Source organism: Anolis carolinensis, chromosome 2 (genome assembly GCF_035594765.1).
Source record: "Anolis carolinensis isolate JA03-04 chromosome 2, rAnoCar3.1.pri, whole genome shotgun sequence".
Taxonomy (NCBI): domain Eukaryota; kingdom Metazoa; phylum Chordata; class Lepidosauria; order Squamata; family Dactyloidae; genus Anolis; species Anolis carolinensis.
The window spans coordinates 251,888,961-251,914,918 of record NC_085842.1 but is presented as its reverse complement, the minus strand read 5'-3'; the positions used below and the strand labels follow the sequence as shown (position 1 = coordinate 251,914,918).

Genomic DNA, 25,958 nt, shown 5'->3' with positions numbered 1-25,958 from the left:
CCCCCCCCCCAATTCTCAGGGTGGTCCACGAGAAGGCCTTACATTTATTATTTAAACTTATTTTTATTGATATCATGATCTGATCACCATGCTCAATATATCCCATTTGCATGGGGGTATTGGGATAAAGATACAAAAGGTTTGCTAGGGTAGATCTTCCCTCACTCAGACTCAGCCCCCCCCCCCCCCCAAACCAAAATCCCAGCCCCTCCTGAATCAAAATCCTGGCTACAGGCCTGCCTCTGGGGCTAGGTTCCTGGATCCTTCGCTCCACGGGTACAAACAACCATGGATGTTCAAAGCTCATTGCAGTGTATACAAGAGTAAAACATTATCCTTTGAATGGGCTGACAAAATCAAGATTTCCTTTCTATATTGAAAAAAAATATCAAGCCATGGAGGGTTGTATCCATGAATACAGAGGGCTGACTATAATTTTCTTTCATAGCAAGAAAAAAAACCTACTGTAACAAAGACAAAAAAAGCCATGAATTTAGATTCCTACTTATCCAATATAAACGGGCTGGCAGAATGTTGGATAAGCGAATATCTTGGATAATAAGGAGGGATTAAGAAAAAACCTATTAAACATCAAATTAGGTTATGATTTTACAAATTAAGCACCAAAACATCATGTTATACAACAAATTTGACAGAAAAAGTAGTTCAATACACAGTAATGCTATGTAGTAATTACTGTATTTATGAATTTAGCACCAAAATATCATGATGTATTGAAAACATTGACTACAAAAATGCGTTGGATAATCCAGAACGTTGGATAAAAACACAATGGATAAAAACACAATGTCTGTTTTTATTGTTATTTTTATTGTTGTTTTTATTGTTTTTATTGTTATTTTAAAGCCAAGTGTATTGTTTTAATCTATATTTGTAAACCGCTCCGAGCCAAACTGGGAGTAGTGGTATATAAGTTTAATAAATAAATAAATAAACAAATAAATAAATAAGTGAGACTCTACTGTATTTGCAAAACTCCTACTGTATCACTGTCATCATAGAAAAAATATATCAGAAAACCTATATAGCCAGTCAAGAGAAACAAAACCGTTATTATTACCAGGAGTAAAATACAAAATGTAAGCTTATTCAGTATACTGCAATGGATTTACTATCAAAATGTATACTGAAAAAGCTTACATTTTGTATTTTACTCATGGTAATAATAAAGAATAGAATAGTTAAACAATTAAAGCTGTGCGTAAATCATGTGTGTATTTGGGTCTTGCTTAGAACAATTCAGTTTCCCTTGTGTCATGTTTACCCATGAGTAGGCAAACATTTTTTTTGTTCTAATCATTGTCTTGCAAGAGGGACCATCCCTGAAAAACAATGTCTGAAGAGTAAAGGGCGGGTTTACTCTTTACGCAAGCACAAGCAAAGCCAGTCAAGAGAAACAAAAGCTTTATTATTACCAGAAATGAAATACAAAATTTAAGAATATTCAGTGTACTTTTTATTTTTAATGTTAAAATAGCTTTAGAGGAAGATACCCAGAATAGAATGAATTGAATGGTATAAGTTCTGAAACAGCAGGGAGTGTGAACATCAAGCATGGCGTGTTTTTAACTTTTTTACAGCATGCCTTCCAACATTTTCAGTTTTGCAAGGTCTGTCCCAACCACCTCTTTCATCACATTTTTTCAGGTGCTTTAAAAATATCCCAATCTCTCAATCTCTTACATTCCTGCTTTGTCCTCACTTGCTGTAACATGAGCTCAGAGTAATTTGCACATATTTAACTCAGCCAAGAGAGAAGAGAGGAGGGAAAGGACTCTTAGCTTCCCCAGTAGCCTAAGGCCGATTCCACATTGCCACATAAATCCAGATTATCTGTTCTGAACTTGATTATATGGCAGTGTAGACTCATATAATCCAATTCAAAGCAGAGAATGTGGATGATCTGGTCTGATAATCTGGATTTTAAACAGCTGTGTAGAAGGGGCCTAAGTAAAGCCTGAGAAATTCGTGGATTCAGCACAAGTCTAGAGGTGACTACTACACATAATTATACACAGAATGAAGAATTGTTGCTTAATGCAGGAATGCTTTAACAGTGAAATAAGAGTGAAATTAAAAAGAGATGTTTTCTTTTCTTCCATAAACAGCATCTAAATGTCGTCCTTTCTTGAACTGAACATCCTTGAATCCAGCTGCACCAAGGAGTGTACTGTACTCGGATAGGGTTCGTTCTTTTCCTTCTAAGACGAGCATCACCAGTATGGAGTAGATGTGGGCTGCTAAAGGCCCACTTCTGTCTTCATTGAGAACTGTCTCCACTAATAATACACCACCACCTGTCAAGTGATTTAGGAAAGAGAGGGTGTCATCATTACCTATTACTGTCAATTTTTGAGAATTTCTCTCATGATAAATACTTGGGAATGTCTGTCAGTCCACAAAGAAAGAAGATATATATCTACTGGGGGAACAGGAGCTGCGGTGGCGCAGTGGGTTAAACCCTTATGCTGGCTGGACTGCTGTCCCAAAGGTTGGGTTGCTGACTTGAAGTTTGCTGGTTCGAATTTGCGAGATGGTGTATGCTCCATGAGACAATCTGTTAGGTCAAACTTGTGGGGACATGAGAGAATCCTCCGAGCAGGATGTTAATACATCCAGGTCCCCTGGACAACGTCTCTGTAGACAATTCTCTCATACCAGAAGTGACTTGCAGTATGTTCTCAAGTTGCTGGAGGGATGAACAACTTTTTTGCCTCACACTGACTATACATGCAAATTTTAGCACACATAATCAATAGACTTATGCGCAGATTTGTTTTCCTTTGGTACCTTTCGGATCACGTAATGGTAAAGGCCCTCCCATTATGGAAACCTGTCCGCAACAAAAAGCAAGTGGGAGCCAAGGTCGGCTCCTCTGCTTTTCAGGAGCATTCAGCGCTCCTCACGTGACGTGCAGAGAACTCTTGGCACAGGATTTCTCTGGGAGCCCTGCCTGTTGGACCAATTGGAGGAGAAGAACGTTGTGATATGTCTTACGCAAGGTGAGTCTATTTAATGAGGCAACCCCCTCCATTTGCTCAGTTGCATCGGGCCTGCTGCTTGCCTGCTCTCCTTCACTGTTTTGCCACTGCTCGCTCTAGCTACTCTGCTGCTCTCAGCTTGAATTTGATTTATTTTTGGCTTGGCTTGGTGGGTGGGGTGCTTGTGGGCGTGTACGTTTGGGAGCATCTCTTTGCTTTTCTTGAGTGCTGTTTTCTTTTCTTTGCTTTTCTTTAAAAATATTTAAACAAATTTGGGTAGCTCTGAGAGCCTTGAGTCACCCTTATTTTTCTCCTCCCCTCCTCTACTTCTCAAAATCTTTGCTAAAGATAATAATAATATTATAATATGACTCATTAACTGCAGAGCAACCCATAGATTAATGGCCTTATATAGATAATGGGACTGATAACACACTATTCACTTAATATTTGAAGACAGTGGAAGATTGAAGGATGCCTCCAGAGGACAAAAGAAGAAGCTTTGGAGAAGGCATGGTAGAGGAGCCCAATTGTAGAGCTCAGGTTTAATCCCAAGGCTCTCCTTATAATCTGACTTGAAATCCAGAATTATTTATGTTAGTTCCTGTAGATCCCAGTCTAGATGGAAACTGGGACCCCTGCAACTGAATTAAAGGCATTATTTATTGGGAGTCCAGGAATTCTCTCTTGTTCATCATGGGCTGTACAGAGCAGATTTGTCTCCATCCCATTCTAAGTATACGTACCAGGCTTACAGGCGTTGTATAGTTTAGTCAGCAGAGCCAAACAAGTCTCATCATTCAAGCAATGGAGAACTCTAGCCAAAATATACAGATCAGCTTCAGGAATTGCATCATTTAAAAAATCCCCTGTAATATTGGATAGAGACATCTGTTTATTTCTGCATCATGATTAATACAAAGAACAATTATTTATATCATTTGGAAAACTATATTACTATATTATATTGTATTACCTGTATATACTCAAGTATAAGATGACCCGAATATAAGCCGAGGCACCTAATTTTACCACAAAAAACTGGGGAAAGTTATTGATTTGAGTAGAAGCCGAGGGTGGGAAATGCAGCAGCTACTGATAAATTTCAAAATAAAAATAGATACCAATCAAATTACAGTAACTGAGCCATCAGTAGGTTAAATATTTTGAATACAGTAGAGTCTCACTTATCCAAGCTAAACGGGCTGGCAGAATGTTGGATAAGTGAATATGTTGGATAATAAGGAGAGATTAAGGAAAAGCCTATTAAACATCAAATTAGGTTATGATTTTACAAATTAAGCACCAAAACATCATGTTATACAACAAATCTGACAGAAAAAGTAGTTCAATACGCAGTAATGTTATGTTGTAATTACTGTATTTACGAATTTAGCACCAAAATATCACAATCTATTGAAAACATTGACTACAAAAATGCGTTGGATAATCCAGAACGTTGGATAAACAAATGTTGGATGAGACTCTACTGTATTTACATAAAATTGTAATTTAAGATAAGACTGTCCAACTCTGATTAAATCATTATTCTAACCTTCTTCAATGTACATGTACTTACATATCCTTTCAGTAATCACCACAGTTTATTTTAACTATATGTTTTGGGGAAAACACTGTGTGTATATGAATAAGAAAAAGCGGGAATGACTGGCTTGGGAAGAGGATGGGAAAGAAGGACTGGGAACAGGAAAAGGTTGGAATGGGAAGGGGTGGTTGAAAAAGTGAGAAAATGAGGTGGAAAGGGTATAGCTGGAAAAGTAGGTCAGATTGGGGTGGGAAGGGGCCACTGAGGAAGGGGGAATGACTGAGGTGTGGAAGGGGGACTGGAAAAGTGGGAAAGACCCCAGTCTAGAGTGTGAAGCTGGGGAAATTCAGGTGGGAAAAAAGGGCAGCTGGAAAAGATTGGCATGGGGAAAAGAAGACTACAAAATGAGCAAGACTGGGGTGCGAAAGGGAGAGGCTTTTTTGTGTCAGGAGCAATTTGAGAAACTGCAAGTCTCTCAAGCTGTGAGAGAATTGGCCGTCTGCAAGGAAGTTGTCCAGGGGATGCCCGGATGTTTTTCTATCCTGTGGGAGGCTTCTCTCATGTCCCCACATGGGGAGCTAGCGCTGACAGACGGGAGTTCACCCAGCTGCCCGGGTTCGAACTACTGACCTTTCGGTCCACAGTCCTGTCAGCACAAGGGTTTAACCCATTGCACCACTGGGGACTCTGGAGGGGGGGGGGCTGAAAAGATGGAAAGATTGGAGTGGGAAGTGGAGAAGGGGGAAAGATTGAGGTGGGAAAGGGAACTGTGAAAGTTGGAAAGACTAAGCTGAGAAAGAAGGGCTGGGAAAGTGGGAAACTGTGGTGGGAAAGGGGCAAGACTGAAATGGGAAAGACAGGCTGGAACCTGGGAAAGGCTGGGATAGAAAGGGGGCTGGGATGGAAAGTGGAGAAAGAATGACTGGGGATAGTAAAGACTGGGGGTGGGAAAGGGGTGCTGGAAAAGTGGGGAAAAACTGAGGCGGGAAGGGAGAAAGTGGAAAGATTTGGGGAGAGGAAAGCACATGTCCCCTCCTCCCCTCTTGGCACAGCAACCCAGCTGGGAGAGAGAGAGGAGAGGAAAATGCGGGCCAAGAGAGCAAGAGGAAAGGAAGGAGAGGAAATAAAATTCCATACACAACAACCCAGCTGGGTCACTGTGCCGAGCAGGAGAGAAGAGGAAGGCACGTGTCCTCTCCTCCCCTCTCGGCACAGCAACTCAGCTGGTTGGTTTGCAGAGAGATGAGGGGCCTGGCAGGAAGGTGTGGGGCTGAAAGAACGGCTTCTTTCAGCCCAACACCTTCTTGTCAGGACCCTCACTCAAGTATAAGCCGGGGGGGGGGGGCTTTTTTAGCCTAAAAAAGAGCTGAAAATTAGGCTTATATTTGAGTATATATGGTAATTATATTGCCGGTAGCAAACAATAAGAGCCCTCATACAATGCCATGTACAGAAGCATGCTAGTCTGACAGTGTAATTTTACTTTTCCAATATTAGGACAGTATCTTATTCAGCAAGGTTGTTTTAGATTAATGCAGAGGTTGAAATAGATAGAGGCACACATAGATCTGTCCTCTGGTAGAAGGCCTTCCTGAAATATCAGGAGGATTACTCAAGCCCCTTCCACACAGCTGTATAAAATCCACATTGAACTGGATTATATGGCATTGTGGACTCAGATAATCCAATTCAAAGCAGATATTTTGGACTATCTGTCTTGATATTCTGGGTTATATGGCTGTGTGGAAGGGCCCAATGCACCAGCACCTTTTAGCAGATAAGGTTGAAGACCTTGTAAAACTACAATTCCATGACAATTAAAGTAGTATCCAACTACATTAATTCTATTGTGTAGATGCACCATCTAACTGATAGAAAGCCTTGTGCTGGTGACAATTGTAGGAATATATATACAGTAGAGTCTCACTTATCCAACATAAACGGGCCGGCAGAATGTTGGATAAGCGCATATGTTGGATAATAAGGAGGCATTAAGGAAAAGCCTATTAAACATCAAATTCGGTTATGATTTTACAAATGAAGCACCAAAACATCATGTTAGACAACAAATTTGAAAGAAAAAGTAGTTCAATGTGCAGTAATGCTATGTAGTAATTACTGTATTTACGAATTTAGCACCAAAATATCACGATGTATTGAAAACATTGACTACAAAAATGAGTTGGATAATCCAGAACGTTGGATAAGCGAGTGTTGTATAAGTGAGACTCTACTGTATATATGTATGTATGTATGTATGTATGTATGTATGTATGTATTGTGCAGAATATAGTCAATTTAATGCAATACAAGTGGGTGGAAGTGTCATGAACACTCAGGATAACATAATATTGGCCCTACTACACTGCCATATAAAATCCAGATTATCTTCTTTAAACTAGATTATCTGGCAATGTGGATTATCTGCTTTGATCATCTGGATTATATGGCAGTGTAAAAGGGGCCATAGATTACCTCAGGAAATTCATTTTTTGATAGGAAAGCAGATAGATAAAAATAATTTAGCAATAGGTGCTTGCAAGAAAGCGGTTTGTCACCTGTGTTGGATAAACTACCAACCTTTACTGAGTCCGGAGGTCCATGGTTAGATGTTCTCAGGCCCCTTCTACACAACTGTATAAAATCCATATTATCTGCTTTAAACTGGATTATATGGTGGTATAGCCTAAAATAATCCAGTTCAGATCAGATAATGTGGATTTTCTGCTTTGATAATGTGGATTTATCTGGCAGTGTAGAAGGGGCCTCGGACAAAGGAAACAAATGACTGAATCAACTACTTTAAGAGGAAGGAAGTAACCTCAAGGGGTAGGAGAGAGGCAACTGGCTACAGGATAGAAAGAGAGGAGAAATGGAAGGGCTTATAACTCGGGCCCAATTGTGTCCTCTTCCACTGATCACTCTGTGGGCTGTTCCAGACAGGCCCTATATCCCAAGATCTGATCTGTCTGGAAGAGCCCTGAGTGAGTGTTGATGCTTCTTTCCTTTAAAAAAAAGAATTTATACACTGTTGGTTTCTGGTGCTTTTATACATGTCTTGTAGAGGAAAACGTTCCCTAAAGTTTAAAGCTAGATATAATCACTGAAACATATCTCACCACTCTGGAAATTTATCCGGTGTTCCTCTGAGGACACAGAATGTTTCTTTGCTCTTTCCACCACTTCAGGTAGGTCAAAAATGGTCACAGTTGAATTTGGGTATAATGAAATGTATTGTTTGGCAAAGGCATCACTACCTCCTTTTATGAAAGAGAGAGAAAGCGGAATGGAAAGCAAAATATTCAGTAAGGTAAATTTCCTTAAAGGCTAGGGTCACAGACTATTAGGGGCCAAAGGGCAAATAATGAAAAGACAGAACTTAGTAGTTTTATTTTAATTTATTTACTAGCTTGGGTACCTGACATTGCCCAGGTTATTTGAAAAAGTCATTGTTTTCATTGTACAAAATGCATAAGATTGTGGATTAACTACAACTGACATCATGCCAGGTTAACCCTGAAAAACTCCATCAGTACTTAAAGTTTGTTATGTTGGGCAAGTTTGCTCTAGATGCATCATTGGTGGGGTTCAGTGTGCTCTCTGGCAGTAGGGCAAACTACAGCTCTATGGTGAGTCAGTCCCCTCAAACCCTTTCAGTAGGTTCACTTAGTCATGGGGGTTCTGTATGCCAAGATTGGACCAGGTCCATCATCGGTGGAGATCACAGATTCTCTGGTTGTGGGTGAACTGCAACTCACAGAAAGGAAGGTTACCCCCCCCCCCCCCCCCGCGCCCTCAAATTCTTCCAGTAATCAAATTTCGGCATATCATGTGTGTGTGTGTGCCAAGTTTGGTCCAGATCCATCAGTGTTTAGGTTCACAGTGCTCTTTGGATGTAGGTGAACTACAACTCCCCCAAGTCAAGGTGAATTTCCCTCCCAGACCTCCACTATTTTTTGCTGGTCATGGGGGCTCTGTGAGCCAAGGTTTGTTTTTTTTTTAAAGAAAAAATTAGAAGTAATGCTGGTCCATGGTCAAAAAATTACATGTAAATTTTGTGCGGAGGAGGAAACAGCAGCAACAAGACAGAAAAGACCACAAATGAAAAAAATAATGAAGTTGGTCTTGGGCAAAGGAATATACAACTGCTGGCTTCCAACAACTGATTTATAAAAACACCTGTTTTCTAGAAAGCTAAGAAAAGTCCTAAGATGCTTCCAGAACCTACTCTGTTGACATCTAATTGAATGTTTACATGGACACTCCTTGATGACACATATCTGAAAAATCAAGCTGGGAGATGAGAGATATGCCTTTTCAAAAAAAAAAAAAACCTCTTTAATTCTAGAACACTTTTCAGCTACCTCTTAGTTACTGTGGGTTTCTTAACAAGATTCTTGAACTCTTGAAGAGGCCCTAGCTACCTTTAGTCATTGTTGGCCATGGCCATTTAGTTATAGACTTATAGATCTCCAACAAAATATCTCTTATAAATGGAATATTCTCGATTAAAGTAATGGTAGAACAAACATATATGGTTGTTGGTGCAGAAGGAAGGAGAAATATTACAACTTTTACTATCAAAGAATCACAGGGGTGAAATGCAACCTGAGAGGTCATCCCCAAATCAATAGGATTTCAAACTGTAAATAAAGAAAGGCAGCTGGTACTTACCTCCCACATCACAAACGACATGGAAACTAGAGAGGTCAAATGCAGATATTACCTCCTGACCATACAGGCTCCAGGCATCCCCCATGGCATTTTGGAATACTTCCAACCTTTCCTCTGAACTAGGAAATCAAAATCAGAATGGGAAATCAACTGAATAGGTGACTATATACGAAATCTGATGTACCACTGACATCTGCAAAGAGAAGATACTGTATATGTTCATGTGTAAGTCTAGAACAGTGGTTCCCAAACTTATTTGGCCTACCGCCCCCTTTCTAGAAAAAAATTTTTACTCAGTGCCCCCTGGAAATTAATTTTTTAAATTTTTAATAGTAATTAAACAGAAAGATATATGTATTAATGTTTCTACCTTTTTCGTAAAATATGGTAAAGAAAGGTGTAAATTAGAAACACTGAAGTTTGAAATCATGAAACTATTTTTTGAACTCAGAATAGAAAGGTAATACAAAAAAAGTTAAAACATTCAAAATCATCTTAATGAGAAGGATGAAGCTGGTAAGCTGCTACCAATTTAGTAATCCCCAGCTCTATTTTCGTCAGCAGTAATCTTAAATCACCGCGATTGACTATTTACAATCGGTTTCTTCTTTTTTGTTAATAAATTGGTTACCATACTGAATTCATGTTTCACTAAATATGATGAAGGAAATGCAATTAAGAATTACAGCCCATATTTCAGGATAAGCCGTAGGGATCTCCTTTTGCAGCCAGAATTGTTAGTGGCTGCTTTTGAATTTAAATTTCAATCCATCATTTGTAGTTATAGTAGAGTCTCACTTATCCAAGCTAAACGGGCCGGCAGAAGCTTGGATATGCAAATATCTTGGATAATAAGGAGGGATTAAGGAAAAGCCTAATAAACATCAAATTAGGTTATGATTTTACAAATTAAACACCAAAACATCATGTTTTACAACAAATTTGACAGAAAAAGCTGTTCAATACGCAGTAATGTTATGTTTTAATTACTATATTTACCAATTTAGTACCAAAATATCATGATATATTGAAAACATTGACTACAAAAATGGCTTGGATAATCCAGAAACTTGGATAAGTGAGGCTTGGATAAGTGAGACTCTACTGTCAGTTCTTCTTGTATCTGTGGAGATTCTTCTGTGTTTGCACTTGAAAAAGAATCCAAAATCCAATCAGGTATGTTCATTTTCAAAATATCATCATATTGTTGATTAAAATCTGAATGGAGAGCATGCACTCTAGAACTTTTAGTTAAAAATCAACAGGTCAATGTATTTTCTGCACCTTGACTCTTTATTTTAAAAATAGCCATTCCCATCACTGAGGAGAATGGTGAAAACCCATTCTTGTTTTTCTGTCCTGAAACAACCTAAAAGAAGCACAGGCCCATATATTTGGCATATTTACACAAGAATTATACCACCAAACAAAAATGATCTTTAAGCAGCAAACATAAATAAATATTAGGTTTACCTGGAAATATTTATATACATGTTTTTTTCTGAAGTGCCAAATACCAATGGGGCCTGGTGTTTTCCTTCCCTGAAATAGAACATTGTTTTCAATTGCAAAAAGATTAAACAACATAACTGCCAAACTGAAAGTCATGTTCTTCCATTATATTGTTTAAAAACTACCTGCCACAATTTTCCAAGGAAAGAAAAAAAAACACTTTTGTCATCCAAAGGGTGGAGGTGTAGGACAATTATGTTGTGATTTGTAAAGACACCATGATGTATGGGTTAACTGGAAAAATACATGTAAGAAGCCGATCGGCTGAGCCTGTGAAGAGCTGGGAATCTGATTGGTTATTTTCTCTGTCATGCTGCTGGGGAACCAGTTTGAGCAGGTGTACCTCAGAGTGAGTGTGTGTATGCTGACTGGAAACAGCCAGGAAAGAAGATGGCTGCCAACTCTCTGAGGCCTTGTTATTTCTAAGGCAAATTTATGGACTTTAAAAGGACTGTTTATGCCTACTGTTCTCTGTAAGCAATCAGAGGGACTATTGTCAATGCCACTACTCTGTTTGATCTCTTGAAGTTAGTAAAGTTCCTGTTGCTTGTTTTACAAAATTGAGTGACATGTCATTACCCTGTAGGGTGACTTTGGTATCACAGGCAGACATAAGAGCTTCCATTTAACATCATATACAATCCACAACAAATTATGCTGTGTCAATTATTATGCAGTGAGATATGATATTTCAGAAGAACATGTGCCTGTGCTTTATGGATTACAGCAAATCCATTGACTGTACAGATCATGAAAAAAATATTTGATTGTCTTGACGTTCACATGAAGATGCTGACAGGATGCATTATAAAAGTTTCAAATTAGTAGGAGCATTGTGTACATTTTTATTGTGTCTATATATGATATATATGTGGAGCATATCATATGAGAGATCAATTTGGACTTGAGTGAAAGGAGTGTGAAAACTGGATTTCTTGGACATCTCTCATTAATACAATTTCTGTAAATCAAAACCAACTTTACAGCTTATGACAAACTTCCCATGCCTAATAGTTTTTGCTTACTTCTTACCTTACAGCTTTTGTCAAGTACTGCGAACAGGTATAAACAAACTCAGAGTAAAACTGTATGTACTGACACTGGGACTTTGGACTTGATTTAGCAAGGCAGAGATTGGCAAGGTCTGTGTTTCCATAAAAACCTTAAAAAGAGACAAAACATTATGCTGTAAAACTCTACGATACCAGATAGCTGACAGGAAGGGAAAATCTGCCTGTAGTGGTTGGATCAATGCAATATGATAGAAACCAGGTTTTCAATTCTTGGTTATTCTGAGTCTCCAGTTTTTTGTGGTCATCTCCAGGTGGGAGTCAAAGGTGCAACCCTACGATTAAACACCAACAGACAACGCAAGTTGCTCCCTTTTCCTGATATGGTTACCTTCATTGTCCTTCTTCTCCATCCTCAGTAACTTTAAACTCACACAGGCCTCCAGCAACTTTTCCATTCCCATGTGGCTGGTGCCCAGGCGTTCAGCGATCTCCGCTGAAGAGAGGAAGCCTCCTGACTCTAAAAGCAGATCAAATACTCCTAACTCACAGGCAGTAGACATAATCTGCAAACATAAGGGATAAAAGGAAAGGGGAAAAGTTCAGATACTTTACAGATGTAATCGTTAGTTTTGCTACTGTTGCTGCTGTTACTGTCTATTTTTTTAAGTTATCAGGTATTAGCAAACATTCTCTATTAACAGAGCAAGAATACTGAAAATATTGTAAGGTAGACACAAGATGCTTTTTATAACATAGGTAAAGGTTTCCACTTTCATGTCTGACTCTCGGGGTTGGTGCTCATCTCCATTTCTAAGCCGAAGAGCCGGCGTTGACTGCATGGAAGGTCACGTGGCCAGCATGACTGCATGGAGCGCCATTACCTTCCTGCCAGAGCAGTACCTATTGATCTACTCACATTGGCATTTTTTCGAACTGCTAGGTTGGCAGGAGCTGGAGCTAACAGCGGGCGCTCATTCTGCTCCTGAGATTTGAACCTGCAACCTTTCGGAATGCAAGTTCAGGAGCTCAGTGCTTTAACACACTTCACCACTGGAAAACTATTGCTGTATCAAGCAGGTACTGGAAGGACTAATTCTAAGCTATGCAGTTCCTGTCAGTCTCTTGCTTATTTACTGCATTCCTATACCACTCTCTCTCACCCTGAGGGGGACTCATTGGTACAGTTCAAATGTACCAATGACCTGTGGAGACTTGCCTGGATTCACAGTCATTTTGTACAAAGTTCTTGGAGATCTTGCCAAGCCAGAGTACCCCCCTCCCTAATTATTTATGGACATTAATGAGACTTCAAGCAAGACATATGTTTTTCTTTTATATTTGAAACCTTTTTCAATCTTTCAAAGTTCTGCACTACTGAAGCCATTGGAGGCTTTACTGCAAACTATATTAAACCAAAACCCTTTAATAAATGTATAAAATGATATTTCTTGTGTAATTTGTATTGATCATTTACTATATCAATTTCTAATTGTATAAAAGTATGTCAAATGTATTATGAAGGCATCTGTTTCTCCCAGTATCCTTTATTTACAAGTTTCTGGGAAGAGCGATCACTGAACAATTAAGGTTTCCTCCAGCGACCTCTCAAGCTGGATGACATCCATTCCTTTGTGTGTGTATACAAGACAAATAATCCCTTTGTCGCCAAGGCTTTGTTGACACTGTTTAAATATAAATGGAAGTTCATAGTCTTCACAGAAGAAAAAGCAAAAGAAATATGAATACATTAACCCTCTGAAAAAGCAGCCAAGCCTTTGGTCAGCCAGGATTATCACTCTTTGTTCTCCGGGTCTTACACCTTTGTCTTCATGGAACTGGACACTTACTACCTTATCACATTGAGAAATTTCCCAGTCGTAGGACACTTCAGACTCTTTTCAAGCATGGAGAGGCATGAGCTCTGGCTGTCATCCTTAGCCCTCCCTGGTTGAAAAGAGGCAGAAGTGTCCTGACAGGAGGGAACTCCAGCCATCAACCTCATCACATTGAGAAATTTCTCCCCTTGCAGAACATTTCAGCCTCTTTTCAAGCATGGAGAGGCACAGAGATCATCACATGTTCCAGGGTTGAAAAGAGGCAGAAATGTCCTGAAAGGAGACCATCAAAGTTTCCTGCCCCGTTGGCAGTCTGTTGTATCTTATGGGCTTTGATGCAGAACCATAGGATTCCATGGAAAGAAATTGTTTTAACCAGAATCACTTTCTCTTGTATCCTATGGGGTTTGGGACAGAACAATAATCAGCTGTTCTTTTTCCTGCCAAGGGGATTTCCTCTTCCTGTCTGTGATATCAGAGAAACCTCCACCCAATCCCTGTGTGGATTCTAGTTGATTCATTTCTCAGCCAATCAGAAGGAGGTGTGGGAAGTCTGAATAGCTGTCAAAGTATGTAAAATGTCTCGTAGTTTTATATGAAGTTATGCTTGAACATAAAGTGGTACTTGCAACCACTTTGGCCAAATAATAAACCTCTGCAGTTTGCCTTCAAAGTGGAGTGCTTGTTCTCCATTCTGGCTGATCGGGTTTAGCAGAAGTTCACCAGACACTGACCTTCTTATCTGCAGTTCTAGCTGAAATGGCAGAAAATGATTTATTTGGGAGGAAAATGCAGAGTTGTGCAAGAGGTGAAAAGTGCAGGTACATGCGAAAGCCAAAAATTATGATACTATCTCCAACCCTATCTGGTTGATTGCAGAATCACAAAACACAAGACCAAAAGAACAGGTACTCCTTTCCTTTTTTTTTATTTGCTCCCCAGGCTCTTTTTCAACTATGGCTCATTTTGTGGTTGTGGGAATAATTAAAAGAAGGGATCCTGAACATTTTGAAGGGCCTCTGTGTACAATTCCCATTAAAAATGTGAATGCAACTTTTCAGCTGTCTCAGTTTGGCAGGGACAGTTCCAATTAATTTGTCCCATGTTTTCCAGCTGCATTTAAAATGTCCTAGTTTCTCTCTCCTCTTCCTGCTTTCCCTCTTTATCCCCAAATGATTTCAGTTGCTGCGAACTAACTTCAAAGTTCCACAGTTGCTTTTACTCAGTTATTTCAGTTGAGCAGAAAAGAGGGGAGGTGGAAATTGGAAAAGTGACTTTCGAAAAAGCAAACTAATTAACTGGAGCTATCCTTACCATACAGGGACAGCTGAAAAGTTGCACTCACTTTTTAATATCAGTTGTACACAGAGGCCCTTCAAAATGTTCAGGATCCCTTCTCTTAATTATTCTCACAACCAAGAAATGAAGCCCCAAGTTGAGTAAGGTACTCAGTGTTGCTTGTCTTCATGTCTCTCATTTTCACCTGTGAAATGTTGCAAGGTATGATAGGAAAATAAGCGAGAGTTGCAAGTGGAGTACAATGCTATCCTGGGCCCCATAAATTCAGCAGACGAGGCAAGCAATAGTGGAAGATTAATCTCTTTAAATTCATCTAAAATAGGTGGTTCAAAGTACAAAAGTAATTTGCACTCATTTAACTCAGAATGTATAGGGGAGAGGGGCAAGAGGGGAATGAATCCCATTCTTCCTATAGAATCAGGAAGAAGCAAATTGCTAAATTTCTCCTTGCCTGAGGTTTCTTCGTGAATAGCATTTGTCCTCTGGACATGCTTAGATGTCACTTGGCCAAGTGTCCTCAGTTTTATCTGGCCTTAATGACTGCCATTAAGAGCATAACTACTCACAAAATGGTCATTAGGGAAATTAAATCAAGTCTATCAGGAAGAGGCCAAAAGTGCAGCATTACCTGATTTACTCCATCTAATGCTCACCTTTTGGGCTAAACTACCTCACCAAAATTAGAGTGCTCATTAGATTCACATAATACGGTAATCTTAGTGCTGAGCCAAAGCAAAAGGGAAAACTGCTTCAGGACTACCTGGAGCTCCTATTTGAGAGATGTCATCTCTAATTTAAATGCAATCCTAGGATTTGTAGTCTGTCGAGGCACCAGCATCCTTTGCAGAGGAACTACATCCCCTAAGATTCCATAACATTGAAACAAGGCAACTAAAGTGGATTCATTCTACAGCACAGATCTATCCCAAGAGTTTACTTTCCATTGCTGGAAGCTTTGGTGTTATAACATTTTGGTTTTAAAGAAGGAATTCTAAGCATGCAACAACTGTAATGTGCACCTTTTTTGGCCAAATTACTAAAAGCACCCTTTTTGCCACTGAACATTCAGCAGCAAATGCTTTTTGTTTTGTTTCAGGGTTTTGAAAATTGAGGTGTGCATTAGATTCGATAGCACATTAGAATCCAGTAATTATGGTACTTTGCTCCAGCCTTATGGAACATCCTTTTTCTCCAGACAAGTCAGAGAAATAGTGAAGACATCTGAATTTTCCCTCGGGGAGAAAGGGGGGGGGGGTTGAAATATCAGAAATAAATAAATACATAAATAAAATTTTCAGTTCCACACTGTCCTTAATAGTCAGTATAGATGAGCCCTTAATCATAATGCATAGGGGGAAAGTGCAGCTGCCAAATGAAACCGTAACTACACTCTAGCTGGAATGCATATTTGTGATGGTACCTTCATAATGTGTCCTTTAATAATTCTTTCTTTGTGGTGTTACCATCAGTTTTACCCCCATCTCACTTGTATTCAAATCACAAAAATATTTAAAGCAAGCTGAGAAATGACAGTTATTAAAGCGTCAATATTGCTCTTACCCTCGTAATGATTAATCCATGTTGATGCTGAAATAAGATTTTAACCATTTCTTCTGTACAATCCATCCTTCTTTATTGTTCTCTCTGACAACTTCTCCCCAGATGTTTCTGATCTTTCACTGTCTCTCAAAGAAAGCTCTCTGGAGACCCAAAGAAGACTACTCTTATTTTATTACTGTGTTGTTCTTGTGAAATGCCTCTATTGAGAAACATAGGGGCCTTTAAGAAATGGTTAACTGTTTGATGACAAAAAGGCTGGATTGGATTTATGAAAATATGTCACAATTGCCCCCTCCCCCAAATTCCCATCGAATCTGAACTATGTGAAAAGGAAGAAGAACAAAAAGTCAGTTTATCAGCTCACTAACTCACATGCAGAAGGAAGATGGAGAAAAATGTGTTCAAATTAAGAAAACAAGAAAGGACATAAGTGCACCTGAAACAAAATACACATATATGGTTTCTAAAAAAGGGATAGAAAAAAAGAATGTCAAAGTATTTGAATAAGTGAGACACATTAATTGTTGGAAATAGAAACCTCCTATATCTTTCACTATTGATTTGTCAATGTACATAAATATTTGCTAACCTGTATTCTATGTGTCTGTTGATTTGCCAGTTTGATGTGGGAGGGGTTATAGATATGTGATTGTACTGAGCATGTTCAGACTCAGGACAACATTTTGTATTCAGCCTGTCTTACCACCTCAGTGGAGGTGGATGTGCCTGTTTGCATCAGACCTCATTGGAGGTAGATACATGTTGCTATTTAGAGACTTTAATGGATTCATGTATACTTATGAACTTCCGTGAGTACAATTAAGACTTTGGGCTATGGAAAATTGTTTAGGAATGATACCCTGTGTACTCAACACAGATAAGGTATATCCTATCTACGTGCATAACTAAACTTTAATAAGAAATGTACCTGTATAGTGAATTAATATAAGATGTTTTATGAATTAACAAGATATTCATATTTTTTAAGGAAGACTTTCTTTTTATCTCTGAGTGCAGATTTTAAACTAAAAGGTTTCATGGGAGTATATAGTGGGGGGGGGGAGTATTTAGTCAGATACCAATTGTACAAGTTCTCCCACTTAAAAAGATGAAAGAGGCCTGTAATTGACATCATAGGTAGACCTCAACTATGAGAGACAACATGAGAGAACACATCTAGAAAATCACAGTCTGATTTTTCACAAATTTATTTGCAAATTAGAGGAAGATGCCCAGAATAGAATGAATTGAATGGTATAAGTTCTAAAACAGCAGGGAGTGTGAACTGTTTTCTCTATAGGTCCCTTCATAAAGGGAGAAAAGGGGAACATCAAGAATTGTGTGTTTTCAACTTTGTCTACAGCATGCCTTCCAACTTTTTCAATTTTGCAAGGTTTGTCCCAACAACTCTTTCATCACATTTTTTCAGGTGCTTTAAAACTATCCCAATCTCTCCATCTCTTACATTCCTGCTTTGTCCTCACTTGCTGTAACATGAGTTCAGAGTAATTTGCACATATTTAACTCAGACGAGGAAGAAGAGAGGAGGGAAAGGACTCTTAGCTTCCCCAGTAGACTTAGGCCTATTCCATATTGCCATATGAACTCCAGATTATCTGTTTTGAACTGGATTATATGGCAGTGTAGACTCATATAATCCAGTTCAAAGCAGAGAATGTGGATGAGCTGATCTGATAATCTGGATTTTAAACAGCTGTGTAGAAGGGGCCTAAGAAAAACCTAAGAAATTCATGGATTCAGCATAAGTTTATAGGTGACTTACACATAAATATGCACAGAATGAATAATTATTGCTTGATTCAGGAATGCTTTAACAATGAATGAAGAGTGAAATTAAAATTTAAAATCTTTTATTTTCTTCCATAAACAGCATCATAGTGTTGTCCTTTCTTGAACTGAACATCCTTGAATCCAGCTGCAACAAGGAGTGTACTGTACTCGGATAGGGTCCGTTCTTTTCCTTCTAAGACAAGCAGCATCACTATGGAGTAAATGTGGGCTGCTAAAGGCCCACTTCTGTCTTCGTTGAGAACTGTCTCCACTAATAATACACCACCACCTGTCAAGTGGTTTAGGAAAGAAAGTGCATCATTACCTATTCCTTTTTGAAAACTTGAGAACATGTTCCTTCTCATGAGAAATACTAGGGAACATGTGCCAGTGCACAAAAAAAAAAGATGATATATTTTCTGTAACATATTTACTTGAGGAATGTATATTTCCCCCATTCTGACTTCAACACATACACAAGCACATCTCATCACAAAAAGGGAAGCATACTCCTTCCATTCTTATCCAGATCATTGATCTGTTGACTGAGGATTGTTTGGAGAATGAGATAGGAATTGTTATACTCAGACTGCCCGTTCTCATGGTTAGTTAGGAATGGTTTTCCCCTGCAGCCCAGACCAGTGGGTGCCCTCCAATTTTGGGGTCCCCACAAGGTATAGGCACAAGATGTACGCTTCTTCCTCTAAAGCAAGATCCCATACGCAGTGTTCTCACTCTTGTGACAATAGACAAAGTCTTTCAATGGTATAAAAACAGAGCTTGCAAAACTAAATGTTTATATTATAATTTACACAGCTGTACCAGAAATACCACATCTTGATACATCTGTCTAGAAGAGTTCTCAAGCAAATTCCAAAAATACCGAGAAAGGACAAATCTTATTAAAAGAATAACTTTCAAGAAATAAATAGCCCATTATTATGGGAGAATGGCTCGAGGAAGGCATGCGCCAGTTGAGAGCCTTCTGGAGCACGCTTAGCCGCCACCTATCTCGCCCTCCACCCAGCATAATACCAAGAGGATAGCTTGAGGATTGGGGGAGGAGGATCGGGTCAGTAGCTGCGTGGCCTGGCCTGCCTTCCTCCTAGCATAAGGCTGGGATGAGCAGCCCCTTCTGGAATGCTCTCTGGAGCGCTTCCAGCACCATGTGTCTCACCTTCCTCCTGTCATAAGGTTGCTGCGAGTGAGCCCATCCTTATGCCAGGAGAATAGCTCAAGGAAGGCACGCAGAGGCTTAGAGCCCTCTGGAGCATACTTAGCCACCACCTGTCTCACCCTCCGCCCAGCATAATACCAAGAGGATTGGGGAGGAGGATTGGAAGGAAGATTGGGGCAGTCACCATGTGTCCCTTCTTCCTCCCAGCATAAGGATGGGACCAGCAGCCCTGTCCTTAGGCTAGGAGGACAACCTGAGGATGACCCAGGCCCTGCCCTGCCCCCTTCTTGGAGAAGTATGGTGGTGGAGCTGGTCCATGACAGAATGCATGTTTGGAATCCAAAAAGGCCCAGGTTAAACCTCTGGTCCCCTCCTTATAAAGCTGTCTTCAACCTAATGATTATTGCTGCTAGTTATTGTAGATCCCAGTCTGGATGGAAGCGAATTAAAGGCAACATATATGGTGAGCCCAAGGATTCTCACTTATTCATCATAGGCTATAGAGAGCAGTCTTGTGTCCATCCCGTAATATCTAAGTATACATACCAGGTTTACAGGCCTTGTGTAATTTAGTTAACAGAGCCACACACTTCTCATCATCCTGGTTGTGGAGAATTCTAGCCAAAATGTATAGATCAGCTTCAGGAATTGGATCATTAAAAAAGTCCCCTATAATATTAGAGAAAGACATATGTTTATTCGAACATATTGTTTAACACAAAGAGCTGTTATTTCTACCTTTTATCAAACATATTATACTATTTCCAAGATGACTCCCAGAGAGCACTGTGTTTCCCATTGATAACGGATCTAGACCAAACTCACTGTTGGGTAAACTACCAAACTTTACTGAGGCTGGAGCTCCATAATTCCATATTTCCAGACAAATGAAACAAACAGGTGACTCAACTTCTTTTAGAGGAAGGAAGTGACCTCAATGGATAAGAAAAAGGAAACTGGCCTCAGCATAGAAAGAGAGGGGCTTATCTAATGCCCAACTGTTTCCTCTTCCACTGATCACTCTGTGTAAGTGATGATGCTTCTTTACTTCCAGAAACAATACCATATACACTGCTGGTCATTGGTGCTTTTATACATGTCTTGTAGAAGAAAGACATATCTACGGTTTAAAGCTTGATATAATCACATAAACCATATCTCACCACTTTGGAAAGTAATCTTGTCTTCCTCTGAGGGCACAAAATGCTTCTTAGCCCTTTCCACCACATTAGGGAGGTCAAAAATGGTCACAGTAGAATTTGGGTAACATGAAATATATTGTTTGGCAAAGGCATCACTACCTCCTTTAAAATAAAAACAGAATGGGAAGGGAAATTCTTATAAATTTCAATTTTCTTCAAGCCTAGGGTCACAGATTATTAGGAGCTAAAGGACATATTATGAGAAGACATGACTCAAAAGCAAAAACAATATTGCTTAGCAAGGTAAAAGGCAGTAGGAAAAGAAGGCAGCAATGATGGATGGAGAGGCTCAATCAAGCTTCAGCACTGTGTGTGCAAAACTTGAACAAGGCTGTTGCCACACAGTGACTTTGGAAGGTTTCTCATTAATAGGCCTGAGAGCCATTAACAACAACAAAAGAACATGGTTTTTCTACATCTAGGTATGCTGGAGAAATCTTTTGCAGAGTCCTGATTTCAAAGATCCACCGCCATTGCATTGTACAAATTTTACTTGACCTAATATCAGTGTGTGTTAACGATTGGTAGCACTTTTCCAGAGTTAAGGATGGATGGAATATTTTTTTAAAAATGAAAGATGTGCTCCAGAATTTGTCAGGAAACCCTAAGAAGTTGAATCGTGGAAAATAATATTTGCAGTCCAGGACTTATACTTCACAAAAAAAGCATTTCTGCATCTAATCTTTCTGCATAGAATTGTACAGAAAACAGTTTTCTGGGCAGAAAATGTTGTTTTCTATGCAATAATAAAATAAAATAAAATAATGTAATAATTTTGTTCTGGCTATAGTATTTTAGAAAAGAAACCATATTTTTCTGCAACAAAAATAAGGACAATTTTTCTCTGTCTGGAAAAAGTAGTTTTCTGTGCAAATAAATTATACACATATTTCAAGATTATCTTCTGTTGCCTCTTCCTCTAAACCAGTGGTTTTCAACCTGTGGGGCCCCACCCAGGTGTTTTGGCCTAAACTTCTCAGAAATCCCAGCCAGTTTACCAGCTCTTAGGATTTCTGAGAGCTGAAGGCCAAAACATTTGGGGACCCGCAGGTTGAGAACCACTGTCCTAAACAGACATTTACATAAACACTCCCTTGGTGAAATATATTCAGAGAATCAAGCTAGGAGTTGGGAGATATGTTTGCTCCAATTGAACTCTCCAATTCTAGAACAGTCACTAGCTAACTTCTAGTAATTGTGGGCTCCTTAATAAGTTATCTAAAAAAATCCCCCTGAAAAAGGAATATACAGTAGAGTTTCACTTATCCAACACTCGCTTATCCAACGTTCTGGATTATCCAACGCATTTTTGTAGTCAATGTTTTCAATATATCGAGATATTTTGGTGCTAAATTCATAAATACAGTAATTACTACATAGCATTACTGTGTATTGAACTACTTTTTCTGCCGAATTTGTTGTCTAACATGATGTTTTGGTGCTTCTTTTGTAAAATCATAACCTAATTTGATGTTTAATAGGCTTTTCCTTAATGCCTCCTTATTATCCAACATATTCGCTTATCCAACATTCTGCTGGCCCGTTTATGTTGGATAAGTGAGACTCTATTGTATTCCATTAAACCAATAGCAGAATATACAGTTCCATGGTTGTTGCAGCGGAGGGAGGGGAGAGTTACTTCAGCTTTCACTATCAAAGTATCACAGGGATGAATGTCAACCTGAGAGATCATCCCCCAAATTAATAGGGTCTTAAACTGTACATAAGAAAGGCATCTGAGAATTTGTGGTGCTTACCTCCCACATCACAAACTCTGTTGAAACTAGAAAGATCAAATGCACATATCACGTCCTGACCATACAGACTCCAGGCATCCTCCATGCCACTTTGGAATTTTTCAATGTCTTCCTTTGAGCTAGGAAAGCAAAATCAGAATGAAAGATAAGCTGAAAGGATGGCTGCATACAAGGCCTGACATGCAGCTAACCCTGCAGAAAGTTGAGTGTAATTACTGTAAAGGTAAAGGTAAAGATTTCCCCTGATGTTAAGTCCAGTCATATCTGACTCTGGGGGTTGGTACTCATCTCCATTTCTAAGCCGAAGAGTCGGCGTTGTCCGTAGACACCTCCAAGGTCATGTGGCTGGCATGACTGCATGGAGCGCCGTTACCTTCCTGCCAGAACGGTACCTATTGATCTACTCACATTTGCATGTTTTTGAACTGCTAGGTTGGCAGGAGCTGGAGCTAACAGCGAGCGCTCACTCCGCTCCCGGGATTTGAACCTGCGACCTTTCAGTCTGCAAGTTCAGCAGCTCAGTGCTTTAACACACTTCACCACCAGGGCTCTTTAATTACTGTACCTTAACTCTTATCCAAAAAGAAACCATCCCCTTTTCTGAGAAGAACGGCAAAAGGTTATCCTTGCTTAGGGCCTCATCACACTTGAGCATTTATCCACATTAATCCACTTTAAATGCTCTGACTGCCTCCTGCAGAATTCTGGGGTTTGTAGTTTAGGGAGGGTCCTTTAAACTGCTCATCCAGAGAAGCCCTGGGCCTCCCTAATCTACAAACCCCAGAATTCTGCAGGAGGCAGCCACAGCATTTAAAATGGGTTAAAGTGGATAAATGCTCAAGTGTGATGAGGCCCTTAAGAACCTTTCCTGAAGAACCTTTTAAAAACAGCCCTCCCTCTATTCTATCCAGCTCAGTACCATTTTTGCAGCAATTCCCTGAGGGATACTACTGCTTCTCCTCATTGCAGCAGGATCATCAAAGTACATGTCAAAATCCATAATTTTGGTCCCCAAATCTTCCCTCAACATATATCTAAGGTTGACTTGTACACACGTATATTTCGTTAGTACCCATTTCAAAACAGGTTAGGAAGTTGTCGGGATTCAGATTTCAGATACAATCATGTTACTTTATTTTTCTTTTAAAGAAAACCATTAATGTATTAATAATTTTGCCTGTCTGGAATGTTCTTAAAAAGTAATGCATTCCAGAGAGCTGAGAGTGGAAAAAAGTAAGGCATTGGAAGTGTGACTAGAAATCATGCTGCAATCAGACACAATCATGTAACGCTGTGAGTCGAAAGTTAAACTCTATCTTTGCAATGTAGGATCTCTTCCAGGCCCATATTATTTGCATATTTTCACAAGGATAGCACAAAGCATACAAAAAGGAGCACCAAACAAAGAAAAATATCACATTTACCTGGATAAGTTCTTATAAATATCTTTTTCTGAGGTGCCATACATTAATTGAACCTGGTGTTTTCCTTCCCTGAAATGGAACAGATGAAAGTTGCCAAGTGTTATCCTTATTGATTTTAAACCTTTAGTAGTATGAACTACTATATACATCACATGGTGAGAACAGCTGTGCAGGAGGAACTGGCCTTAGCTCTCCAGCTGGGCTTGAGGGCCAAGGAAGGAGAAGAAGCATTGAGCAGGTGCAAGGTGCAAAGGAAGAGGAGTGAAGCTGCATGAGATGGGGAAAGGGAAGAAGAAAGGGAAGGGAAGAGTGCAAATGGATGTGTGAAGCAGCAAGAAAGGGAGGCCCCTGAGTGTCTGAGGCAAGGAAGGGAGAGGAGGAGCAGAAGTGAAAAGTGCCTCTGGCAAGTACAAGAAATAAGGGAGAAACACTGCAAAGGTGAAGCAGAGGAGAGAGGGACAGAAGGGAAGATGTGAGGTGCAATAACATAGTGCATGTGAAGGCATGGTGTGAGGGAAGTAATCCAAAGGGAAGGAAGGAGGTAGAAATGTTACCATACATAAAGCAAGGAATGTCAAGTGTTCGATCTAGATTCTGAAAGGAAGAAGTACTAGAGATCATATTGCAGAAATATATTGGCTAATCAAGCATACCAAGTATTTTAGAAGAAAATTAATCTGTTCTTCATAGATTGCAGCAAAGTCTTTGACTGTATAGATCAGTAGTTCTCAACCTGTGGGTCCCCAGGTGTTTTGGCCTACAACTCCCAGAAATCCCAACCAGTTTACCAGCTGTTAGGATTTCTGGGAGTTGAAGGCCAAAACATCTGGGGACCCACAGACTAAGAACTACTGGAATAGATCATGAAAAAATTGATTGTCCTGATGTTCAACCTGCACTCTGAACAAAAGGTGCATTTTATCACTGTATCTATTGCATGTATGCATGAAACATATCATATGAGAGATCAATTTGGATTTGGGTGAAAGAAGTATTATAACATGAAGAAGAAACTTCAGAAGCCTGGGTTAAGGAGATGACACCATATAATTAGCAGAATCTAGCAAGGGCCTAGAACTACTGAAAAAAATAGTGAATAAAGGAAGAATAAAGCTGGATTGCAGCTGATTATCAAGAAAGCAAAATAACATATTTGCTTGAGTCTAATGCTCACTTTTCTGGCTAAATTACATTGCCAAAACTGAGACACACATTAGATTCAATGGTGCATTAGACTCACACACATATGCCCTTCTGTGTGAAAAGGCCCAGAGGACCCTGAAACCCCAGAGACCAGACAGGGAGATGGGGAAGGGCTGCAAAGAGGCTGTTCCTGGTGTTAATGGCAACCTCAGGGCTCCACGGTGCCCACAGAAGGAAGAGAAGTACCCAACTGGTGACCCAGTTGTCCTTGCCCCTTAGCCACAATTTCATTTCCCAGGTGGGTCTCTCACCCACCCTCCCTAGGCTCAGTCCCATGTAGTTCCCAACTGGCCTCATTCATAAGGCCTTCAAAACATCCCCCTTGCTTTTCAAGGTTTCTGTGAATGAGGCCAGTTGACAAGTTCGCCACCTTTGGCCTGACAGCATGGCATGCCTTCCCAAATGGCCTCATTCATGTTGCCTATCCCTTTCTCATGTTATGCCTGTACAGTTGAGCACATTACTTTCAAGGCCAAATCGATTTTTGTAATGTGCAAATCTGTTAAAAATTGTCTCCACTCAGTCATCACTAAGAATGAAAATTCTACTCAAGAAATCAGATAATTGGTTAACTGTAGTTGAAGAAACTAGGTAAATTACCCAGATATAAAGATACAGTTTTGTAGAGGAATGCCAGAATCATCTATCTATACCATAGTATTACATATTTTAATGTTCAGATGTAAAATATGGAAGTGGTGGAAACCTGATAGAAGAAGAACAAACAAATATGTGATATGGAACTAGAGATTTATGGATACCGTGGACTGTCAAAAGGATCATAAAGCATATCAAACCTGAACTTTTACTTGAAACCATAATGACTATTGTATACAAGATGACTTTATTAATTTGAAAAAATAATCAAATTTAAGTCAGTAAGAAAAAAATAAGTGCATTACAAATGGACTGATTCAGCAAAGGAACCTGCAGCCCTGATTTGAAAGACCTGATCAGGTCTGT

General features: G+C 39.5%; 2 protein-coding genes across 3 annotated transcripts; both read right to left on the bottom strand.

The window, feature by feature from the left end:
* Positions 1-1,408: 1,408 nt before the first annotated feature.
* LOC134292298 (acetylserotonin O-methyltransferase-like) lies at positions 1,409-16,621 on the bottom strand. Its single transcript, XM_062972062.1, has 8 exons — positions 16,442-16,621; positions 12,136-12,310; positions 11,767-11,896; positions 10,696-10,764; positions 9,223-9,341; positions 7,668-7,808; positions 3,749-3,871; positions 1,409-2,318 (listed from the first exon to the last, which is right to left on the bottom strand). The coding sequence occupies exons 1-8, from the start codon at positions 16,505-16,507 to the stop codon at positions 2,095-2,097; spliced, it is 1,047 nt and encodes a 348-aa protein (XP_062828132.1). The 5' UTR covers positions 16,508-16,621; the 3' UTR covers positions 1,409-2,094.
* A 1,674-nt stretch (positions 16,622-18,295) lies between these two features.
* On the bottom strand, positions 18,296-24,267 carry LOC100557672 (acetylserotonin O-methyltransferase). 2 transcript variants are annotated; one of them, XM_008103228.3, is made up of 5 exons: positions 23,793-24,267; positions 22,369-22,487; positions 20,573-20,713; positions 19,956-20,078; positions 18,296-18,521 (listed from the first exon to the last, which is right to left on the bottom strand). In XM_008103228.3, the coding sequence occupies exons 1-5, from the start codon at positions 23,939-23,941 to the stop codon at positions 18,313-18,315; spliced, it is 741 nt and encodes a 246-aa protein (XP_008101435.2). In that variant the 5' UTR covers positions 23,942-24,267; the 3' UTR covers positions 18,296-18,312. The 2 variants fall into 2 exon arrangements, with proteins under 2 accessions (XP_008101435.2, XP_008101436.2); XM_008103229.3 differs by lacking the exon at positions 20,573-20,713.
* Positions 24,268-25,958: the final 1,691 nt, after the last annotated feature.

Excerpts from the sequence above, each read along its gene's own strand:
- LOC134292298 (XM_062972062.1), bottom strand. The coding sequence starts at position 16,507 with ATGGATTGTACAGAAGAAATGGTTAAAATCTTATTTCAGCATCAACAT. Across the intron at positions 7,809-9,222 it reads TGTCGTTTGTGATGTGGGAG|GAGGTAGTGATGCCTTTGCC; the intron begins GTAAGTACCAGC and ends CTTTCATAAAAG. Across the intron at positions 3,872-7,667 it reads CCGGATAAATTTCCAGAGTG|GGGATTTTTTAAATGATGCA; the intron begins GTGAGATATGTT and ends CCAATATTACAG.
- LOC100557672 (XM_008103228.3), bottom strand. The coding sequence starts at position 23,941 with ATGTATATAGTAGTTCATACTACTAAAGGTTTAAAATCAATAAGGATA. Across the intron at positions 22,488-23,792 it reads ATTTATAAGAACTTATCCAG|CTCAAAGGAAGACATTGAAA; the intron begins GTAAATGTGATA and ends TTGCTTTCCTAG. Across the intron at positions 20,079-20,572 it reads CAAGATTACTTTCCAAAGTG|GGGACTTTTTTAATGATCCA; the intron begins GTGAGATATGGT and ends CTAATATTATAG.